At 41.7% G+C, this 25,037-nt stretch overlaps 1 protein-coding gene across 7 annotated transcripts in view; it reads right to left on the bottom strand.

Moving 5' to 3' along the window:
* PATJ (PATJ crumbs cell polarity complex component) overlaps positions 1-25,037 on the bottom strand; it is a 426,007-nt gene that overhangs the window by 85,542 nt on the left and 315,428 nt on the right. For all 7 annotated transcript variants that reach the window (XM_050752580.1, XM_050752940.1, XM_050752817.1 and 4 more), the window contains 2 exons: positions 5,472-5,589; positions 154-287 (listed from right to left, as the gene is read on the bottom strand). In XM_050752580.1, coding sequence (XP_050608537.1) covers positions 154-287; positions 5,472-5,589 — 252 coding nt within the window. The remainder of the gene's footprint in view (positions 1-153; positions 288-5,471; positions 5,590-25,037) is intronic.

Here is a 25,037-nt window from a genome sequence, read left to right as displayed (position 1 = left end):
AAACTAGCTAGACTATGGATGCACATCTATTTATGATCACGTTTTCTCCTCATACTATGAAAAAGGCAAGTCTTGCAGAGTCGTGGCGCAGGGTCAAAATTAACCTCAACAACTAGTTCTATGACTGGATACATTTTACTTCTAGAAACTTACCAACGGTGTGTCTTTTCCTCCCACAATGCTGAGACCAAGCCCTGAACGTCCCTTGGATATTTCTATAATCATTTCCTGTCCGGGGACAATGGGGCACGTTGCGGGATCCACTGACAGAGGAGCCTGGAAACCACCTGGAAAAGAACACAGCATGACTGGCAAGTAAGAGTTGCAGCTCAGCCTGCATGTTCCATCACGTGGGGAGTGTGGGGCTTGCACGTGACAAACACCACGAAGCAAAAAGCTGGGTCATTCCTGCCTATTCAGCCAGGGGTGACACTGTTGAGATTAAAATGATAACTCCCACCCCTCAACCCATCAATTTTACTTGAAAGTTTTAAATCTTATTTTGTTCATTTATATTTTTGAGACAGAGTCTTACTGTGTCACCCAGGCTGGAATGCAGTGGTGCGATCTCAGCTCACTGCAACCTCCACCTCCTGGGTTCAAGCAATTCTCCTGCCTCAGCCTCCCAAGTAGCTGGGATTACAGGCACATGCCCCCATGCCTGGCTAATTTTTGTATTTTTAGTAGAGACGAGGTTTCGCCATGTTGGCCAGGCTGGTCTCGAATTCCTGGCCTCAGGTGATCCGCCTGCCTTGGCCTCCCAAAGTGCTAGGACTATAGGTGTGAGCCACTGCGCCTGGCTAAAAGTTTTATTTATTTATTTATTTATTTATTTTTTTTTTTGAGACGGAGTCTCGCTCAGTCGCCCAGGCTGGAGTGCAGTGGCCGGATCTCAGCTCACTGCAAGCTCCGCCTCCCGGGTTCCCGCCATTCTCCTGCCTCAGCCTCCCGAGTAGCTGGAACAACAGGCGCCTGCCACGTCGCCCGGCTAGTTTTTTGTATTTTTTAGTAGAGACGGGGTTTCACCGTGTTAGCCAGGATGGTCTCGATCTCCTGACCTCGTGATCCGCCCGTCTCGGCCTCCCAAAGTGCTGGGATTACAGGCTTGAGCCACCGTGCCCGGCCCCAAAAGTTTTAAAATCTAAAAATACATCATGAAAATCTGTATAGAAAAATTACAATGATTAAATGATTAGGTTCATGAAGGCCTATGTTACAATGAGAATAAAGGCTGGTATAACAGGAGATTCTGAGCTATAGAATACTAATTAAGAAACAGTGCCTAAATACTTTCAATTAGAGCATATCAGATGAATTAAATTATTAAGATGTATAAAGGATATAATCGATAAAGTATGAAATATCTGAAAATAACAATTATCTAAAATTTATCCCCAAATATATTACATAGTAAGGCAAAATGTATTATAAACACAGGACTCAAAAATTACTTGTGGGGTTCATAGAGGAAAAGTTTATTTAAAAGTTATTGCTTTTTTACAAAGTTTTATTTTTAAAAACAATTGTTTTCAGTTGGGTTTTCCCAAAGAGTGAGGGAAAAAATGTTTATAGGCTAAGAAAAAAATGTTTAATAACACCTGTTTATCCAGCATAAAATCTACTTACATGCATTTTCCAGATAACTGAACGTAACCTATTAAAAACTCAAAACATTCGCCCGGGCGTGGTGGCTCACGCCTGTAATTCCAGCACTTTGGGAGGCCAAGGTGGGAGGATCACCTTAGGTCAGGAGTTTGAGCACAGCCTGGTCAACATAGTGAAACCTCGTCTCTACTAAAAATACAAAAAATAGCTGGGCGTGGTGGCTCATGCCTGTAATCCCAGCTACTCAGGAGACTGAGGCAGGACAATCGCTTGAGCCCAGAAGGCAGAGGTTGCAGTGAGCTGAGACAGTGCCATTGCCCTCTAGCCTGGCCAAGAAGAGTGAAACTCCGTCTCAAAACGACAACAACAACAACAAAACCTCAAAACATTCAAAATGTTGAATAATTTCAAGAGATGCTCATACAAATCATAATCTCCAGAGAATGTCATATTTTCTGATCACTAAGTTTGATCACCATGAATATTGTTTCCTACATTATGATACAATTCAGGCAAGGGCTGATGAGAGAGGGCCCCATCTGCTGGTCAGCTGCAGCTAATGCATAGAGCTGAGGTGAGATCCCAATGCTCATCAAACCTATTTTGTAAAAGCAGGGGTCAGCAGACTACAGCCCACGGATCAAGAATGGCTTTTACACTTTCAAAAGCTTGAAAAAAGATCAAAAGCAAAATAATGTCTCAAGGCATGTGAAAATGATATGAGTCTAAATCTCAGTGTCTGTAAATAAAGTCGTATTGGAACACAAACCCACGAATTCATTTATGCCTAGCCTATGGCTGTTAGCATACTACAATGGCAAGGGTGAGTAACTGCAACAGAGGTTGTGTGGTCCATAAGCCTAAAATATTTACTATCTACTTCTTTATAGAAAAAGCTTGTCAATCACTGGTATAAAAGAAAAACAGGCTGCAGGTGAGCCTGTGGGGGTTCTGCTCTAACTAAGTGATAATCATGGTCTTTGGGATGAAAAGGTTTTGGAGTGGCAGAGAGCCACAGTTGAGTTCCTAAGCAGGAAGTTAACAGGAGGGTGAAAGTGGAGCTCACTTCTCATCAGAAAAACGTTATTTTTCTATTAAAGAGGCTGTTAGAGGAACTAAACGAACAGTGTGTGTGAGGTGCCCAGCCCACAGTCTGGCACATTGTGGATATTCATATATCTGTTGTTCCTGTCCATATGGGATTGATTAATCTAAAGGCCTCCTGGTTAGGAGCAAGAAATTCAGTGACACAACCATAAAAAGTGCCATACTTAGAAGTAGCCTATGGCCAGCCTATGGTGGCTAGCACACTACAATTGCAGGGGTGAGAAACTACAACAGAGGCTGTGTGGACCACATCCTAAAATATTTACTATTGACTCCTGTACAGAAAAAGCTTGCCAATAAAACAAAAAGAAACACGCTCTAGGTAAGATAGAGGCAAGGCAGAATATTAAATTGTAAACCAAATTTGTCTCTAAATCTTTTTGCAGTATATGTATTTTGTACTACATTTCCCATTAATTTATAATAAAAATGACATATGATAGTGGCACACTTTCATGGGTGCTTTAAAAAGTTTATATGGCTTTTAGGCCAGGTGTGGTGGCTCACGCCTGTAATCCCAGCACTTTGGGAGGCTGAGGTGGGCGGATCACCTGAGGTCAGGAGTTCGATATCAGCTTGACCAACATGGTGAAACCCCGTCTCTACTAAAAATACAAAATTAGCCAGGCATGGTGGCTCACGCCTGTAATCTCAACTACTAGGAAGGCTAAGGCAGGAGAACCACTTGAACCCGGGAGGTGGAGGTTGCAGTGAGCCGAGATCACACCACTGCATTCCAGCCCGGGCAACAAGAGCAAAACTCCGTCTCAAATAAATAAATAGATAAATAAATAAAAAGCTTATACTGCTTTTGTAAATGACTAGCATAGTCTCCTCAGCGAGAAGAGAGAAAAAACACCTGGTGAGACATCCTGGAGATGGAATTTCTTTTCCCTCCTCCACGTCTGCCTCACCCCAGCCGGTCCTGAGTCAGTCTTTTTATCTACTTCTCTCATGGAATCCAGCCCCAAACCCGGCTCATACCAAGTCCTCAATAAATGCTTGGTAAGTAGATGAGTAAATGAATAAAATTTCTACAGATTCAACTGTAGGATGATGAACTTCATGTATTTATTTATTTATTTAACCATGAGAATGAAAACCAGGAAGGATGCTGAATTTCTGTCATCTGAGTATAAATATGTGATATATATTACCAAAACTCAGCTCGTCTACCTCCATGGTCAGCATGCATTGTTGGTAACGTGCCATGTATACATATTTAGGGCATTATAGGCCAGACTGTCTCTGTTGCGACCACTTAATGCCATCATTATAGTGTGAAAAAAGCCACTGACAATACAGAAATAAATAAGTGAGTGTCTATAAACCTGTATTTGTAGAAACTGAAATATGAATTTCATAGAATTTTAAATAAAATGTTCTTTGGTGTTTTTTCAACCTTTAAAAAGTGAAAACCTTTTTTAGCCTGTAGACCATTCACAGCTAGCTGGTAGGCCAGATTTGACCCATGGGACATAGTTTTCTGACCACACGTATCAAGTGTTTTAGTACAACCACAGTGCTTTAAAATGGTACCTGCCGGATGAACTTTATGAAGTTAATATTTATGAAAAAATATATAAAAGACAAATACCACAAAGATTTCAGGACTGCTAAATTAATGTAGGGTTATGCTTTGCCATTGGTGAGTACTGTCTTTTAAAGAGTTTTTTACTGATGTATACTGCACAAAAGCAAAGTAGGGCTGGGCACAGTGGCTCACGTCTGTAATCTCAGCACTTTGGGAGCCTGAGGCAGGCAGATCACTTGAGGACAAGAGTTTGAGACCAGCCTGGCCAACATGGTGAAACCCTGTCTCTACTAAAAATACAAAAATTAGCCAGGCATGGTGGTGGGCTCCTGTAATCTCAGCTACTCAGGAGGCCGAGGCAGGAGAATCACTTGAACCCGGGAGGCAGAGGTTGCAGTGAGCTGAGATCACCCTCCTGCACCCCAGCCTGGGTGACAGAGTGAGACTCTGTCTCAAAAAAAAAAAAGCAAAGTAGAAATACCTATTATTCATTATAAAGTTCTATTTTCAACCCCCAGTCAACATAATTCAAGCCAGGAATTTAAAGAGAGAATGTGAATACCAATTTGGTTAAGCATTGAAAATCAACATTCTTCAAACAGCTTATAGCAACATTTGCAGGACTAAAAATTGGGTTTGATAGGATTTTTAAAGAGATATTACTCAAGACCGAAATATGATCTTTTGTAGAGATCAGAGAATAATAATACAGAAGCCTCAGAGTCAAATAACATTTACCAAGGTCCTTTTCTTTTCTTTTTTTTGAGACAGAGTCTCACTCTCTTACTCCAGGCTGGAGTGCAGGGGTGCAATCTCAGTTTACTGCAACTTGTGCCTCCTGGGTTCAAGCGATTATCCTGCCTCAGCTTCCTGAGTAGCTGGGATTACAGGCATGCGCCACCATGCCCGGCTAATTTTTCGTATTTTTAGTGGAGACAGGGTTTCAACCATGTTGACCAGGCTGGTCTTGAACTCCTGACCTACTGAGGTCCTTTTCTGTTCTCACGCTTTTATATTCAAAAAGCAATAGGCAATGGCGACGGCAGAGAGGAGGAAAATGGTGTAGGAAATGAAGTGGCCTATCCCAGCCCCAAAGCTAAGGAAGCGGAGGAAGCATCCAAAGTCAGGCTTTCGCCTCCTGGTCCAGTTCTCTTTTTAGGACATTATGATCCCTTGCCTTCTCTAAGGCTTAATGAGCCAGATCTGCTCAGGGAAAGAATCATACCATAGCCTATGAAGTCTGCGTCTGTCGAATGGTACGATGAATCTGGTGCTAACGGTATCTCTTGTGAACTGAAGGAGACTTTTGTTGGATATTTTTGCTGTTTCATCTGGCTGACAGCCTACAAAAGAAAGGAAAATTAGATGAATATCAAAAAAGAGAAAGGTAACAAGAAAATACCTTCAAACTGGTGTATTGTTGCCAAAACAATGGTGCACTCCAATGATGTTTTCTGAGAATATAAGGTTGGAGGGTGGCAAGAAGTTAGGATAATTTATGCTCATTCCTCATGCTTCCCTATTTAACTTTACAACTAAAATGCTTTGATGAAGGGCAGATCAAGGAAGGGAGGAAAGATAAAAGCTGAAGATACTCTGTCAGTGTGATCTGCACATGAAGCTGGGGGTGGGAGGCAAAACAAAAATTATTTTGCAATTTCTACTCATTCTGATGAAATCTGCAAGAAGCCCCTTTATCTACGGACTTTGAAGTGACTTATCTGTCTTGTGTACATTGAAAAACAATCTACGCTGGGGATGTTTAGAGCATCAACATTCTCCATTTCTTCTCGACACACTAGAGTCAAAGATGCATTTGGTAGGTTAATTAAACAAAATGAGGGGCAAAGAAAACCAACATCTCCTGAAAGCCTACTAAATGCCAGTTACATCAGTGACATTTAATTCACATAAAGGAACTGTGCTTTATTCCCCTATGATACCCAGTGCCTGGACATAGTAGGGACTCAATAAAGTGCTTGATGAATGAATGAACAAGTGAATGAGTGAAGAAAGAAAACCAAAACTGAAGACATGAGAAACTCAGGGTAGAAAGTGAACTTGTAATTCAGTGAAGGTATGGGGCCTTTACTGTGTGAGTTTGGGAAAAATTAACTTGTAATTCTGGATTTTTGCTGACAGTACCTCCAGTGAATATTAATATTAAAAATCTAAGAGGCCAGGCACGGTGGCTCATGCCTGTAAACCCAGCACTTTGGGAGGCTGAGGCAGGCGGATCACCTGACGTCAGGAGTTCGAGACCAGCCTGGCTAACATGGTGAAACCCCATCTCTACTAAAAAAAAAATACAAAAATTATCCAGGCATGGTGGCACATGCCTGTAATTCCAGCTACTCTGGAGGCTGAGGCAGGAGAATTGCTTGAATCCAGGAGGCAGAGGTTACAGTGAGCCGAGACCGTGCCGTTGCACTCCAGCCTGGGCAAGAAGAATGAAACTCCATCTCCAAAAATACATACATACATACATACATTCATAAACTAAGAAAAACCAAAAGGACTCCTTGCTTTATTTAACAGGCAGTTAAGAAATATAGGTAGTAACCTGACCTGCCTTCTGGATCTGCAGTTGGCTAGGGAACCATTCCCCAGCTGGAAGAGTCCGGTAGTCAGGCTGCCTCTGGAGTCTAGAAATAGGACCCAGGTAACTGCTCCAGAACTGTAACTGTAACTGTAACACCTCAAGATTCTGTCAGTGGAAAGCCGTGCCTCAATATAGGGCACTGTGCAGTGTGCAGTAACAACAAAACAATACCATCCATTGTGCACATGCACTGGGCTTTCTAGTTTCCAAAACACTTTCACATCCATAAATTCATTCGATCACATGAACAACCCTGACAGTTAAATATTACTTTTTTTCTTTTTGCAGAAAACCAAGCATAAATGTCAAGTGACATATTTGAAGTCACACGGCTAATTAGAGAAGGAGGTAGAACTGAAAGTCAATAGTTGAAGAATGCTACAAGCTTAAAGTGTTTATCAAACAGCTGATAGGCAATGATTCTATGGATGTTCTTTTCTTTTTTTTTTTTTGGACAGTTTCTCACTCTGGCACCCAGGCTGGAACAGTTGCGTGATCTCGGCTCACTGAAGCCTTGCTCTTCCTGGGCTCAGGTGATTCTCCTACCTCAGCCTCCTGAGTACCTGGGATTACAGGTGCACACTACCACACCTGGCTAATTTTTTGTATTTTTTAGTAAAGATGGGGTTTTGCTATGTTGCTCAGGCCGGTCTCGAACTCCTAGACTCAAGCAATCCACCCACCTCAGCCTCTCAGAGTGCTGGGATTACAGGCATGAGCCACAGTGCCCCACCACTATCACCATCATTTAATACTGACTAAAAAAAGACTTATTCAATTACACATTTATCAGTGATTTTAAAAGGAAGGAAGTGGAAAAGGACAAATAAGGGGTTACTATAAGAAAACTGAACATTAAGAGGACTTAGATATCCAATTATTCTAAGGACCACATTTACTAGCCTCATTGAAGGCAGTGTGCCAATAGGCTAAGTCCTGGTCAATGGGATGTAAACAGAAGTGAATGTACAATTTTTAGGTCATTCTCCTAAGGAGAAAGATCCTGTCTTCCCCTTCCCACTGCTTGGAATGCAGATGTGTTGGAAATAACTGAAGCAGCCCTCTTAAACCAAAGAATGGGTGCCACCATTTGAGGATGGTAGAGTAATTAAATAAGAATAGTATAGTAATCAGATAAGAGGTGCTTGAGTCTGTGACACTTTGGAGACACCATATCATCCCCCAACTGACCACACACAGATTCTTATGCTAAAGAGAACTTCTTGCAGTAATTGAGCCTGTATCTTAACTCACACAGTACTTACATCCAACTTACATTTTGTATCACCTTGAGAAAGAACATGGATTCCCAACAAAGCTGGGTACAAGCTGCGGAGTTCTTTTATGAAAAATCATGCGACTTTAAAAACAGGAAAGCACTAGAGAGAGCAGTCTAGATTACCAAATTATGACTTTTCCATTGCACAAGATGATTGTTGCTTTTCTTTATATCCCAGTTTCATGTAGCATCTGGTGCATAATAGGTCCCTGATAGATATTCGTGGAATTGAATTCAATTTAACAATAAGGAAGCAGTCCATAGAATCCAAGTGAAATGTCCAAACATATATACATAGAGGCAGGCCTCCAGTTGTCGGTGTGTGTGGTGATGGATAAAGGAGTGTTCCCATGACTCATACATTGGCACAAAACTAAACTACTATGTAAGAAAGATCAGAAAGAATGGATTTGCTGTTGTATGTTACCATATTATAAGAACTGAGATGGACTTTATAGGTCATCCAACCTAACTAAACCTGTGGTTTTCAACTCTGTTTCATAATACGAACACCTACGGAGCTTTTAAAAATTACAGATGCTAGGATCCCCATCACAGACAAAATAAATTAGCATCTGGGGGTGTGGAGCCCAGGCAAGTTTTTTGTTTTTTTTTTTTGATTGAGACTTACTGCTTAAGACTTAATCTTTTAAGAAACGCTGGCTTAATCCACGGTTTAACTTTAAACGATAAGTCTCAATTGGAAAAACAAAAACAAAAACAAAAAAACTTGCCTGGGATCCACATCCCTAGACGCCAGTTTATTTGGTCTGGGATGAGGGTCTTAGCATTTGTGACTTTTTAAAAGCTCCCTAGGTGTTTCTATTATAAAACAGGGTTAAGAACCACTGGTTTAGTTGTAAAACACCCTTGTAGTTGTATCAAAATTGTACTTGTCAGCGTTTTTCTAGAGAAAGGATTTACATTTCATCAGGGCCGCATGATAGGAAAATAAAAATCACAACTTAAAAGAAGGTATATGCTGCTAAGTTTGCTATCACTAATTAGCTGTGTGACCACAGACAAGTCACTTGACTGCCCCATCTATAAACGGGTGATACATCTATATATTGCAAGGTTGTTGTAAAGATTAAAGGTAAATAAATAAACCCATCACTGTGCCAGAAATAATTTAGGCTTAATTAATAACAGCTATTAATGCTTTTATGTCCTTTTAGAACATATCAATACATGATCGGCCAGCTTCTGATGGAAAACCTTCAGGGATGGAAAATTCCTCTCCTGAAGAAGCTCATTCCATTTTGGAGCAGCTCAGAGGGTGGGAAGGTTCTGTATAATGAGTTGCCAGCCTGACGGCACATGATGCCCATTGACCTCTGGGCCATTTCTCTTTGGAAGCCACAGAAAGGGCTTAAAATCACTTTCCCAAAGGAGAATAATTTAGAAGTTTAGGTGCTCATTGTTCTGTAAGAAGAAGAATGTAAGATGTTATTTAGGATTCGTCCTAGCTCTAAAATTCTATGGTTGTAATATTTTAGAGGTGTTTGTTATGTGCTTGAAGTAGGTGGGAGTATATAAAGTTTTGTTTGTTTGTTTGTTTTTGAGACGGAGTCTCACTCTGTCACCCAGGCTGGAGTGCAGTGCTGTGATCTCAGCTCACTGCAACCTCCGCCTCCTGGGTTCAAGTGATTCTCCTGCCTCAGCCTCCTAAGTAGCTGGGATTACAGGCGGCCGCTACACGCCAGGCTAATTTTGGTATTTTTAGTAGAGATGAGGTTTTGCCATGTTGGCCAGGCTGGTCTTGAACTCCTGACCTCAGGTGATCCACCTTCCTCAGCCTCCCAAAGTGTTGGGATTACAGGCATGAGCCACTGTGCCTGGCCGGGAGTATACAAAGTATTAACACCTTAATGGTATTTGCAAATACATTCAAGCAAAATCTGCTTTTAAATTAAAAAAATTATAATTGGCCAGATGCAGCAGCTCACACCTATAATCCCAACATTTTGGGAGGCTGAGGTGTGAGGACTGCTTGAGCCCAGGAGTTTGAGGGTACAGTGAGCTATGATTGCACTACTGTACTCCAGCCTGGGTGACAGAGTAAGACTCTGTCTCTTAAAAAAAAAAAAAATTGCTTACAGGTTTTCAGTTGAACTGAATTTGGTTATTTTTAAGGTTCATTCTGTATCTATTTTTTTTTTACTTTGGGTTTTTAGCATATAATTTAAAAGAATTTTCAAAGGCATTTTCTTTGGCAATGTTTGAAATATGTATTTCCTGTAAGCTCTAGTAATCTAGTTTCTTAAATATAAAAATAGCTAACATAGTAACAATGTATACTTTTAGACACATAAAAGCATAGATTAGTACATAGATATGAAAATCTGGACTTAAAAAAAGCAAGGAAAAAGCTCAACAGTAACAAAAGTATAAAAATTTGATAAAAGTTTATAGTTCTTTAAGAGAAGTTAAATTCAAATGTAAGGAACACTAAAGTTATTTTATAGAATTTCTTCCATTTGTAATTTTTATTTCTAACATTGTGTAAGACATGGTGCTCTCAGAATTTTTTTTGGAGATGGAGTCTCATTATGTCGCTTAGGCTGGTCTGGAATTCCTGGGCTCAAGCAATCCTTCTGCCTCAGCTACCTGAGTAGCTGGGACTACAGGTATGTACTACTGTACCTGGTTAGATAGAATTTATTTAAGTGCAAGGGTGTTTTCAGGGATACCACTTATTTATTTATTTAAAGACAGCATCTTGCTCTGTCACCCAGGCTGGAGTGCAGTGGCGCAATCTTGGCTCACTGCAACCTCTGCCTCCCAGGTCCAAGTGACTCTGATGCCTCAGCTTCCTGAGTAGCTGGGACTACACGCATGCACCACATTTGGCTAATTTTTGTATTTTTGGAAGAGATGTTTGTATTTTTAGCAGACGTGCTATGTTGGCCAGTCTGGTCTGGAACTCCTGACCTCAAGCAATCTGCCTGCCTTGGCCTCCCAAAGTGCTGGGATTACAAGCATGAGCCACCATGCCCAGCCAGGGATGCTCTTTTAAACATCTGCTTATGGGGTTGGGACAGAGAGGTGAACACAGGATATTTGCATATAACTTGCACAGAATCAATGATACAGTTGTGGCTTGATTTCAGGTTGCATGACACTCCTGTCAAGTAATAAAAGATCTGATCTCATTGCAATCACCTCCTTTTCTTTTGGAACCCAGTCTATAACACATGCTACTCCAGTAGAGCAAAACCTGAAGTACAAGTTGTGTACATTGTGAGGTGGGTATTCCAGTGCCTTCTGCTGATCTGCTACCATGCCCTGGCCAATCACCTGGGACATGTCTTCCTGAAATGTAAAAGACACAACCAATTAGCAGCACTGGAGGGCCCAACTGCACTTTCCAATTTCAGCAGTCAGTACATTTAATTGGGCTTCAGTCTACTACAAAAATGACCGAAACACTGGGCAAAAAAGTTTCATTCACCCACTGGACTGACTTAGAAATGAACGCAGCCTTGTCATTTCCAAATGTTTTTTTAGCCCTTTCAGATCTGTGAGGCCTTAGACCTATCAGATTTCTTTTCTTTCTCTCTCTTTCTTTCTTTCCTTCCTTCCTTTTTTTTTTTTTTTTTTTTTTTTTTTAAAATAAAGACAGGGTCTTTTTATGTTGCTGCTGGAGCACAGTGGGCTCTTCACAGGCATGATCTCACTACTCATCAGCACAGGGGTTTTGACCTGCCCTTTTTAGGCATCTTGGTGGTCCCTCCTCCCAGGAGGTCACCATATCAATGCCGAACTTAGTGTGGACACCCAATTGGCAGAGCTTGTTATAGCCGCAAACTTCTGGATTCAAATGATCCTCCTGTCTCAGCCTCCTGGGTAGCTGGAACTACAGGAGCAACACCACACTCGGCCAGATATCGTTTGATGGTCATTCCAGCCAGAGTTTTTTCTTTTTCTGTCACACTAATATCCCTATAAACCTATCTGTTCAGGGCTCAAATCCTGAATTAGAGTTTTTTCCCCTTAAGACATTCAATTAGAATTAAAACAAACAAACAAACAAAAGCACAAAAAAAAAAAATCACGGTTACAGAAAATACTATGGGATAAAGGTAAGTTAGCTCTAAACTCCACGGAGGAGTGCAGAATCCAGACTTGGGAGAATCCAAACTGCCTACACATGTGGAAAGCTGAAGCATAGCAAAAGGGCAGTGTATTAACTGAAATAAATAATAACACCAATAAATTGACCAGAATGTTCATGTCTGCCTCCCATCATATCCTATCTTTTTTCTAGTAGGCACATTTTCAGGGGAAATTATCATATGATGGTTCACTTTTAGGCATAAACTCCTGCAACTGGGCTTGGACAAAGCAGGGAACAGGAGAGACTGGTTTGGATAGGAGAAAGCATGGGTTTACTCTGTCTTCTTGGTAACATCTGAGACACCCAGGTTGGTGAGGTGTAGCACACAGACAGCAGGTAGGTAAGCTGATCTGGAAGACAGGGATAACTTGTATAATGAATGGAATGCTAGGAGTTTGTGATCCTAGCTCTTCAACTTAAGAGTTCTGCAAACCTGGCCGGGCGCGGTGGCTCATGCCTGTAGTCTCAGCACTTTGGGAGGCCAAGGGGGGCGGATCACCTGAGGTCAGGAGTTTGAGACCAGTCTGGCCAATATAGTAAAACCCTGTCTGTACTCAAAATACAAAACTTAGCTGGGTGTCTGTAATCCCAGCTACTCGGAAGTCTGAGACAAGAGAATCACTTGACCTGGGGAGGTGGAGGTTGCAGTGAGCTGAGATTGCGCCACTGCACTCCAGACTGGGTGACAGAGCAAGATTCTGTCTCAAACAAACAAACAAACAAAAAAAAGTGTTCTACAAACCTGAACAGGTTATTTGCCCTCTTCAAGCCTTGATTTCCCCATCCGTAAAATGGAAAAAAATAAAAGTAGCTATACTTTCAGGATGCTGAAAAGATTAAATGGAGTAATGCATGAGCGCCCTTAGCATCACACCTGGCAATTAATAATATTTACTAAAGATGCTAATGATGATAGTAAATGGAATTGGGCTATGGTTGCCCCATGTTCCAAAATGCATTATAGGGGACTAGTGCAGGGCCCAGAACAAGCACCCAGAACCACAGTGCTAAGAGTCTTAGAAGTGACCTAGAAAGGACACTTTTCTCCTGTAGGAAATGCTGGAGGCAACCTTTAGAGTAAATAGGACTAACTTACCTTTGTATCTCACAGTATTTTCTGTAACTGGTTTTTGTTTGTTTTTTTTGCCTTTAATTGAATTTGACATCCCCTGCCTCAGGTTTCCTTCCTAGGCATGTTCACACAGCCTTTCTTCACCAGGCTCCCATTAGATGTATAACAATACAATAGATAATGATCAAGTTATGCCTAGCTGTTCATTATTATTAGATTCGGTTACAATCTCATCCTATGTCCTTAATTCCCCACTGGTTTACAACCTCAAAGATTTAACCCCAGTAAGCACTATCCTGACAGTGGAGCCTAGGTCCCCTGGATGACCATGCCTACACTTAGCTGCATACTTTCAAACTGATTTTTTTGGGGGCCAGACTTATCTTACTCATTCAGATTCTCTTTAATTTTCCCCTTCTAGGAGATAGATCCTAGGATTGCTCCCCTGCCCTTTATAAACTTTTTTCCTAAACAGATGGTATGATATAAAATGAACTAAAAAAATCACCTCATCTTGTAATTCTTCCCTTAGCCCCTGGGTGGTGCCCCTTCCACAACATGAACCAATGAATTTTATCACTTATTTGCAATATTATATTGTATTTTTTAATGTATGTGTCTCCCATATCTTAATAAGATGGACTTTGTCTTATTTCTTTCTTCAACATATGGCAGAATAAAATACGGGCTTTATAAAGTGTTAGTGCTGAATGAATCAAAGTTCGGGAACTTAAATCTTAAATGCACCTGGGTGGATTTGAGAGCCTGCCATGAAAGGAAGGTCACACAGTGAAGGGGACTCTGTGGCCCTTACTTTAAAGGATCACACTTGAAAAGAGAGAAAAAAAGACATGGAAAGGTCAATAAGGCTCATAGGAATTTTTAGAGGAAAAACTCTAACCTGCCTCGTAAACGGAAACTATTGGTGTTATTCCTACCAATGTGTATCAAATGGCCTTAGGAGGAGCAAAAGTAAGTGCCTCTGTTTGAAAATGATATTGCAGATCTGCAATTTGACCTTGGTTTCAACCCCAATTAACCAGCAGTGGGACAAAGGACCTAACTTCCCTAACTACAGGTTTAAAAATCCAATTTGTGTATCACATACAGGAAGTACTAATTTGGTTTTATTCTTCCTTATCATTTGCACTTTTTAGTAAAAGGAAATGGCAGTGGAATAACAGCCAGAAAATCTGGGTTCAGACTGGTTCTGCTACTTACTAGCAGTAACAGTGTTTGGAAAGCTTCATTTCTGGCAACATTAAAAATGCAGTAACAGCTACGTGAATAAGGGGCTGTGAGCAAAGTTGAATTCCATACATGCTTACTGAGCACCTACTACATGCCAGCAGATAGAAAAAGAAAAACAGAGGAGCCCTTGCCCTGAGCACATTTACAGATCTAGTGAGACAGACGTTAAAGAAATAATCATAGAAATGATGAATACAACTGAATGGCAGATGCATGAAGGTGTGTGGTGGGGAGCAGGAGCCTGAAGTGTCAGTTTCCTTCCTTTTCTCTTGTCCTTAAAAATGTAGAAGGAGGAAATGAGGAAATTGGATTTCTGAAAAGCATCTGGTCTAAAACACTGTCCCATTTCTTATATTGATTACCCTTAAACATCCCAGCCAAGGGACGGAGCTGGTACATGATGATGACGAAAATTATGAAATCTCAAATCTCCTGAGTACGGCTGTGCCTGTTACTGAGCTAGGCATATTACACATTTGTTGTGTGCACAACAGACCTGTGTATTAGGGACAATTATTGCTCTTATTTAGAGCTGAGGTAACTGGGGCACAGAGAGGATAAATTAGTATTTGCCAAGCCAGAACTGAACCCAGACGCATCTTGCTGCAGAGCCCTTGCTCTTAACTGAGGAGTGAACCTCCAGGGAAAGGGAAAGTACTGTTTACCTCCTCCCAGCAACACACACAAGATTCTTAGCCAGCAATGACATAGTGATTCCATTTTTAGATTCAATATCAGGTCAGAACAAGTCATGCCTGCTTATTTTAAACTTGGATTGGGAAAAAAATCATGGCACTAGCCACGGCAGTGACCTTGGGTCACTTTCCTTCATGTTTTGTGTTTAAACACGAGTTTGTAATTTGCTAATTGCCCAATTATTACACCAAAGGAGCTCTTAATACCTTCAAAACTGAGGTTTGGGGACATTCTAATGTGTTTCCTTTGCAAGGGACCTCTCCATAAGAAGACTGAAGAAGGGTTGTAGGAAGGTCATCTCATTTCATGAAAGAAACTGATATGACACATTCTGTCAGCATGATGCTATAATCTTCAGCACAGCACTATGAGCTCTGAAAGAAAAGGCTCTGTGGGCCAGGAAAATTACTGTGATCAAGTGAAGGAGCTTCTGAAGGGTGGACATAAAAGGCAATACCGGCAATATCCGCGTATAACAGATGGGTGAGATGTCCAGCTGACAGTCCCCAAAGCTGGTTGATCTCTGTCCCAAAGCTGGACAATCAAAATGCCCTGTCTCTCTGGCCACAGTAACTGGTCCAAGGGTGGACATTGAACCACACAAGAACATTCTACAGATTTTCCAAAGTAGAACCAACGGAAGAGTCAGCTCTTTTCTGGCAGAGAAGCTTAGGAGCTTCGGGCAGCCATACACACACCAGGCTGAAGAAACACATCTGCAGGAGAAGAGTCAGATAAACAGAGAGAACCCTGGCAGCAGCAGGTCTCTGGTTCCAACCGCCTCTGAGGCTAAGTGTCAACCACATGCTGCCTGCAAGTATATGAAAAACAAACAAACAAACCTCTAGCCCTTGAGTAAATTTCTCCTTTTGTCTAAGTAATGTCAAATTGAGATTCTGTCACTTGCAACCAAGAGACTCCTAATTGAAACAGGGTGGAGCCCATCTCTCCCAGAAAATATCCACCAGGAAAACAAACTCAGATGCATCCAGGAATCAGGCTGCAAGGGAGCCAACTGAAGATGAATGACGCAAACTGAGTATAAGACAACAAATTAGGCCAGGCGCGGTGGCTCATGCCTGTAATCCCAGCACTTTGGGAGGCTGAGGTGGGTGGATCACTTGAGTTCAGGAGACCAGCCTAGGGAACATGGTGAAACCCCATCTCTACAAAAAATACAAAAATTAGCCAGGCATGGTGGTGCACATCTGTGGTCCCAGCTACTCAGGAGGCTGAGATGGGAGGATCGCTTGAGCCTGGGAGGCAGAAGTTGCAGTGAGCTCAGATTGTGCCACTGCACTCCAGCCGGGGTTATAGAGTGATACCCCATCTCAAAACAAACAGAGATGGTGGTTTAGCCTAAAAGCATTCAAATTCAACAATTCTCAAAACATGCCCATCAGACAAACAACAAACAAACACAAACGTTTACTACTACTTTTGGTCCTTGGGCTTCCACTTTGTAGCTGAAGCTGCCTTTGCAAAATTATGACAGTAAGAGAAATGTGACATAGTTGACTCAATCTAGCTTCTTGACCGCCTCACCGTCCTTGATCATTCCTGCATGTAGGCCATGGTAACTCTGGGAGGAATTTAGTGGATAGTTTAACTTGAAAGCAAAGATGATAATAGTCCCCACCTAAAACTAACCCCTTCCTTGCTTAGGGATCAAAAGCTCCCTTTGTAAGAGTAATAAAAAGCCACAAAAATAGGAATATGGGGGCTGGGCATGGTGGCTCACATCAATTCCAGCACTTTGGGAGGCCGAGGTGGGTGGATCATGAGGTCAGGAGATCGAGACCATTCTGGCTAACACGGTGAAACCCCATCTCTACTAAAAATACAAAAAATTAGCCGGGAGTGGTGGCATGTGCCTGTAGTCCCAGCTACTCAGGAGGCTGAGGCAGAAATGCTTGCACCTGGGAGGTGGAGGTTGCAGAGAGCCAAGATCACACCACTGCACTCCAGCCTGGGTGACATGGCAAAACTCCATCTCAAAAAAAAAAAGAATAGGAATTATGGGAGGGGCCTGGACTCTCTGCTAAGAGAGGCAGTTTCTATAATCCCTTGCTTCTCAGGGGTCATATAGCTAGAGGTCACAAGGTTTGTGATTTCCCCAGTTGTAGATAATATCACTATTGTAGAACCTAAGCTTGGTTCTTTGAGATATCTTTCAAACTGACCCCATGTGGACTTGTGACTCATGATTCAACTGATCCTGTGGCTCCACCCAGAGGTGGATCAGTGCACAAGGACTGTTTCCACACCTTTATGAATTTACCCCCAACCAATCAGCAGCACCCATTCCCTAGCCCCCTGCCCACCAAACTGTCCATAAAAACCCCAAGGTCTGAGCCTTCAGGGAGACTGAACTCCAGTTCTCCTGTGCGTGGGCTGGTCTTGCATCAATTAAATTCTTTCTCTACTGCAATGCTGTGGTCTCAGTAGGTTGATTTTGTCTGTGCAGTTGGCAGGAGGAATATACTTAAAAAGCCTTTTCCTGGGTCAGTTCCAGCCTAATTCCTACTCATCTCACCACGTGGATCAGGTGAAATCACATTAGCAAAGTTCCCACAGGCCAGGCTTGCTGTCTCCTGCCTGTAATCCCAACACTTCGGGAAGCTGTGGTGGGAAGACAGCTTAAGCCCAGGAGGTCAAAGCTGCAGTGAGCTGTGATCACACCACTGTGCTCCAACCTGGGTGACAGAGTGTGACCCTGTCTCACACAAAAAAAAGTTCCCACAGCACCTTGCTTTGTCCTTCAATAATACTTATTAACCTTAATAAGTACTTATTTAAAGTTGGATTCAAATCTTGGCTGTGACACTTATTAGTTGAGTGTCTCTGTGTCTCAATTTCCTTATAATCTCATATAAAATAGAAATTAATACACTTAGAATAATGCCTATAGAATGCATAGTAAATGCCATGGAATCTTTAGCTGCTGTTATCCTCAGCAGTTCCGAAAGCTCCCTGAAGGCAGGATTCTTCACTGTCACTACAGCTTGGTTAGTGCAGAGCCTGGGACATAACAGGCCCTCAATATAAACTTGCTTAATTTCTGAAAGAGAAGGTGGATTTATAGCTCCCTTTGAAGGAGAACCAAATCAACACACATTTTAGATTATAGGTTCTTATTATGTGGGCAAGTAAGGCTTCCCAGAAAACTGAAAACTTTATAGACTCAGAGAACAGCGCCCAAGCAGCACTTGTTTCTGAGGAGCAGTGGGATTCTGAAAAAAGGGGATGTGACCAGTGTGAGAAAGTCTGAGTTCTGGGTTCGGAGCCCTGTCATTTTACTTCTCTAAACCCTGAGTGCTAATAATTACGATTGTGAGATCACTTTCTCAATTTAGAAAAAATCTGAGAAGCAAGTAATTCCTTCTGGGCAAGTTAAATTTCAAGTTGAATAAGTCTCCACATTGGACCAGTTACAGTGGTTGGGAATGAATGTAAGCTAGTAGACATCAAAGCTGTAAATTTTTTTTTTTTTTAAAGACAGTCTTACTCTGTCACCCAGGCTGGAGTGCAATGGCGTGATCTTGGCTCACTGCAACCTCCGCCTCCTGGGATCAAGCGATTTGCCTCAGCCTCCCGAGTAGCTGGAATTACAGGCAAGCGCCACTATGCTGGGCTAATTTTTGTATTTTTAGTAGAGAAGGGTTTTGCCATGTTGCCCAGGCTGGTCTAGAACTCCTGAAATCAGGTGAGCCGCCTGTCTCAGCCTCCCAAAGTGCTAGGATTACAGACATGAGCCACCACGCCCGGCCTAAAGCTATGAATTTGTGTCAAAAGTGTGTGCCTACATTTCTGCTGTCTTTGAGTTCACGAGGTTACTTTCTCTGTTACTCTGGTGTCTCTACATTATCCTCATTTACTACAGTGAGAGGAATAGAACAGAAGAAAAAACCAAAAGCTTTTCTCCAGAGACTTTCCTGAAGGAAATAGATTTGAATGTAAAATCTGCAGCCTTTTTTATCACCAAGAAAAGGAAATTTATCATGTACGCAAATCTCAAGTGGTTTTCAGGAATACAAGATATAAAGAACAATGAGCTGTGAAAAATGCCACATATTTGAATGCACTTGAACTCTGCCATTGGCAATTTGCATACTGTCACAAAAGAGAAGCCAGTGCTGACTCAGTCACACTTTCCTGCTCCTTAGAGGGAATTCCTAGACTCTTGCTACAGATGCATTTTTTATGTTGCATCTGAAACAGAAAAAAAGATTTGCACAGTGACATCTGCTCCCAATAGCAAACCAGAAATCCAGCAGTTGATAGAGTGCAAATTGGGGGTAAAACTCAATTTTAAGCATACAGTTCAAGACCTCATTTTAAAAATGAGTAGGATATAACACCTGGGAATTCTAGCCTGGAAGTAAGACCTAACAAGAAGCCCATAATCATTAGAAACACATTTTAAGCTATTTTTTCATACTTGGATACCAGCACTTTAAAAACACTTATGAGGGCCCAGCGCGGTGGCTCATGCCTGTAATCCCAGCACTTTGGGAGGCCGAGGAGGGCAGATCACTTGAGCTCAGGAGTTCAAGACCAGCCTGGCCAACGTGGTAAAAGCTCATCTTTACTTAAAATACAAAAAAAAAATTAGCTGGGCATGGTGATGCACACCTGTAATCCCAGCTACTCATGTGGCTGAGGCAGGAGAATTGCTTGAACCTGGGAGATGGAGGTTGCAGTTAGCTGAGATTGTGACACTGCACTCTAGCCTGGGCAATAGAGTGAGACTTGGTCTTAAAAAAAAAAAAAAAGGCATTATGGTTCATACCCCAATTATACTTCAAAAGTCATTAAGTCCATAATATTAAAAACAAAAACCATATTATCATCTTAGTAGACTCGGAAAAAGCTTTCAATAAAATCCAACATACCTTCGTGATAAAAACCCTCAACAAACTAGGCATCGTAGGAACGTACCTCAAAATACTAACAGCCATCTTTGACAAACTCACAGCCAACATCATATTGATTGTGTAAAAGCTGGAAGCATTCCTCTTTAAGAACTCTTAAGAACTCTTATGTTCCAACAAGACAAGGATGCCCACTCCCACCACTCCTATTCAACATAGTACTGGAAGGGCTAGCCAGAGCAATCAGGCAAGAGAAAGAAATAAAAGGCATTCGAATAGGAAAATAAAAAGCCAAATTCTCTCCCTTCACTGATATGATTCTGTAACTAAAAAACCCTAAAGACTCTGCCAAAAGACTACCAGAACTGATAAATGATTTCAGTGAAGTTTCAAGATACAAAATCAGTGAACAAAAATCAGTAGTAGTTCTATACATCAAATACATTCAAGCTGAGAGCCAAATCAGGAATGCAATCCCATTTACAATAGCCACACACAAAAAATACCTAGGGATACATTTAACCAAGGAGGTGAAGGAGCTCTATAAGAAGAACTACAAAACACAGCTGAAAGAAATCAGAGATACACAAACAAATGGAAAAACATTCTATGCTCATGGACTGGATGAATCAATATTGTTAAAATGGCTATACTGCCCAAAGCAATCTACGCATTCAATGCTATTTCTGTCAAACTACCAATATCATTTTTCACAAAAGTAGGAAAAGCTATCCTAAAATCTGTATGGCACCAAAAAGGGCCTGAAGAGCCAAAGCAATCTTAAGAAAAAAAAAATGAAGCCAGAGGCATCTCATTATCTGACTTCAAACTATACTATACAGCTATAATGACTAAAACAGCATGGTACTGGCACAAAAACAGACATTCAGGGCAATGGAACAGAATAGAGAACCCAGAAACAAAGTTGCACACCTACAACCAACTGATCTTTGCCAAAGTCGACAAAAATAAGAAATGTGGAAAGGACCCCCTATTCAATAAATTGTGCTGGCATAACCAGCTATCCATTTGCGAAGAATGAAACTGGATCCCCTTCTAGTACCATATATAAAAGTTAACTCAAGATGGATTAAAGACTTAAATTAAGACCTAAAAGTATAAAAATCCTAGAAGAAAACCTAGGAAATGTCCTTCTGTACATCAGCCTTCACAAAGAATTTATGACTAAGTGCTCAGAAACAATTGCAACCAAAACAAAAATTGACAAGTGGGACCTAATAATTAAAGTAAAGCGTTTCTGCACAGCAAAAGAAACTATCAACAGAGTAAACACACAACCTACAGAATAGAAGAAAATATTCATAAACTACGCATCCAACAAAGGACTAATATCCAGAATCCATAAGGAACTTCAACAAATCAACAAGCAAAAAACAACCATATTAAATAGCAGGCAAAGGCAAAGGACAAGAACACACTCTTCTGGAAAGAAGACATACACCTGGACACAGTGTCTCACGCCTGTAATCTCTGCACTTTGGGAGGCCAAGCCAGGAGGATCACTTGAGGCTAGGAGTTCAAGATCAACCTGGACAACGAAGTGAGACCCCACCTCTACAAAAAATTTAAAAATTAGCCAAATGTGGTGGTGTGCCTATAGTTCCAACTACTTGGGAGGCTGATGTGGGACGATTGCTTTTGCCCAGGAGTTCAAGTTTCCTGTGAGCTATGACCATACTACTGCACTCCAGCCTGGGAAACAGAGTGAGACCCTGTTAAAAAAGAAAAAAAAGAAAAAAAAAAAGAAGACAACATAGAAGCAGCCAACCAACATATAAAAAAATGCTCAACATTGATAATCACCAGAGAAACGCAAATCAAAACCATGAGATACCACCTCATACCAGTCTAAATGGCTACTATTAAAAAGTCAAAAAATAACAGATGTCAGTGAGGCCATGGACAAAAGGGAACTCTTATATACTATTGGTGGGAATGTAAATTAGTTCAGCCACTGTGACAAGCACTTTGGAGATTTCTCAAAGAACTAAAAATAGAAGTATCATTCAACCCAGCAATCCCATTACTGGTTATATACCCAAAGGAAAATAAGTCATTCTACCAGAAAGACACCTGCATTCATATGTTCATTGCCACACTACTCACAATAGCAAAGACATGAAATCAACCTAGGTGCCCATCAACAGTGGACTGGATAAAGAAAATGTGTAAGGCCAGGCACGGTGGCTCACGCCTGTAATCCCACCACTTTGGGAGGCCAAGGCAGGTGGATCACAAGGACAGGAGATTGAGACCATTCTGGCTAACACGGTGAAACCCCGTCTCTACTAAAAATACAAAAAATTAGCTGGGCATGGTGGCGGGCGCCTGTAGTCCCAGCTACTCGGGAGGCTGAGGCAGGAGAATGGCGTGAACCTGGGAGGTGGAGCTTGCAGTGAGCCAAGACCTTGCCACAGCACTCCAGCCTGGGTGACAGGGGAGACTCCATATCAAAAAAAAAAAAAAAAAAAAAAAAAAGAAAAGAAAATGTGGTGCATTCACATCATGAAATACTACACAGCCATAAAAAAACGCTCAACAAAATCATGTTCTTTGCCACAACACGGGTGCAGCTGCAAATTAACACAGGAACAGAAAACTAAATGCTGCATGTTCTCACGTATAGGTGGGAGCTAAACATTGGGTACACATGAACATAAAGATGGGAAAAACAGGCTGGTCACGGTGGCTCATGCCTGTAATCCCAGCACTCTGGGATGCCGAGGTGGGTGGATCACCTGAGATCAGGAGATCGAGACCAGCCTGGCCAACATGGCAAAAACCTGTCTCTACTAAAAATACAAAAATTAGCTGGGTGTGGTGGCAAGTGCCTGTAATCCCAGCTACTCAGGAGGCTGAGGCAGGAGAATCGCTTGAACCTGGGAGGTAGAGATTGAAGAGAGCCAAGATCGCAGTACTGCACTCCAGCCTGGGTGACAAGAGTGAAACTCAATCTTAAAAAAAAAAAAAAGATGGGAAAAACAGACACGGGGAACTACAAGAGGAGGCAAGGAGAGAAAGAGAGAGGCAAGGCTGAAAAACTACCTACTGGGGAATGTACTCACACAGGTCCAATCATATCCCAAATCTCAGGATCACACAATGTGCCCTTGTAACAAACCTGCACATGTACCCCCTGTATCTAAAATAAAAGTTGAATGGCTGGGCCTGGTGGCTCACTCCTGTAATCCTAGCACTTTGGGAGGCCAAAGAGGTGGACCACCTGGGGTCAGGAGTTTGAGATCAGCCTGGCCAACATGGTGAAACCCTATCTCTACTAAAAATACAAAAATAAAATAAAAGTTGAAAGGTCTGGCGCAGTGGCTTATGCCTGTAATCCCAACCCTTTGGGAGGCTGAGGTGAGAGGACCGCTTGAGGCCAGGAGATGGAGGCTGCTGTAAGCTCTGATCTTGCCACTGCACTCCAGCTTGGAAAACAGAGCAAGACCCTGTCTCCAGGACTCTTCAGTTTATGGAGAGATTTACTTACATTATCTAATATGATCCTCCCTCCCTCCCATCTACCACCACCCTATTTTCACCCATCAAGTTATGTTAGTATAGAACTGCTGAACTGAACATGGTGAAACCCATCTCTATAAATAATACAAAAAAATTAGCCAAGTATGGTACTGCACGCCTGTAGTCCTAGCTACTTGGGAGGCTGAGGCAGGAGAATTGCTTGAGCCCTGGAGTTTGAGGTTGCAGTGAGCCATGTTTGCATCACCACACTCTGGCCTGGGTGACAGAGCAAGACTTTGTCTCAAAAAAGAAATAAAATAAAAGTTGAAATTAAAAATTAAAAAAGTCAACCCAGTCAAATCCATAAGGCTCGGAATCCTTACCATAGCACTCACAGGCTCTAAGTCTTTGAGCGCGTGCATTAACTTCTGGTCCCTCAGCTGCAAAATGGAGATGATGATAGTATTAACGCTTTCATTATGGGAAGGACAGAGGTGGAGAGCAATAGTTTCTGCTCCGTTCCTAACAAATAGGCATAGAATCCAGGTGGATGGTATTGCTATTATTATTGCTGTTTCCATCAGGATAAATGAGATCATATTTTAAAGTGCCCATTTTAGTGACAGATGTTTCTTGTTTTACAGAGACACCTAAAAACAGACAAGAATGAAGGTAATACTCTTTTCACACAAATCTGCTCTTCTTCCTGTTTCTTTTCTCAGTAAATAGCATCAACCAACCACCCAGTCAGCCATCCATGATGTATCTGAGAATCATTTTTGCTTCCTCCCTCTTCAACTTTCATATCTACATAACCCTCAAGTCCTATCCATTCTGACCCTGTATATGTTGAAAATCTGTCCATATTTCTCTGTCCTCATGGCCAGATCCTTGGTTTCAGTCACTATTAACTTTATTCTAATAGCTTTTAAATTCTCTTTCTGACTTCAGTTTTGACATTTTCTAACTGATTCTTTGTATTTTATATATATATAATTTTCTTTGCAAAATTGAAAATTGAACAAAGTATCTAACCGATTCTTTTTTTTTTTTTTTTGAGATGGAGTCTTGCTCTCTCACCCAGGCTGGAGTGAAGTGGCGCAACCTTGGCTCACTGCAACCTCCGTCTCCCGGGTTCAAGTGATTCTCCTGCCTTAGCTGGGATTACAGATGTGTACCGCCATGCCTGGCTAATTTTTGTACTTTTAGTAGACATGGGGTTTCACTATGTTGGCCAGGCTGGTCACGAACTCCTGACCTCAAGTGATCTGCCCACCTCAGACTCCCAAAGTGCTGGGATTACAGGCGTGAGCAACCACACTGGGTCTAACCGATTTTTCAAAGGGCACCCAGAAGCATCTTTTCAAAAGGTTAATCTCATCTTTATAATCCTCGGTTGAAAACCATTCCAAAG

This window comes from Macaca thibetana, chromosome 1 (genome assembly GCF_024542745.1).
Source record: "Macaca thibetana thibetana isolate TM-01 chromosome 1, ASM2454274v1, whole genome shotgun sequence".
NCBI classification, from domain to species: domain Eukaryota; kingdom Metazoa; phylum Chordata; class Mammalia; order Primates; family Cercopithecidae; genus Macaca; species Macaca thibetana.
This window is presented reverse-complemented; position numbering and strand designations above follow the sequence as displayed.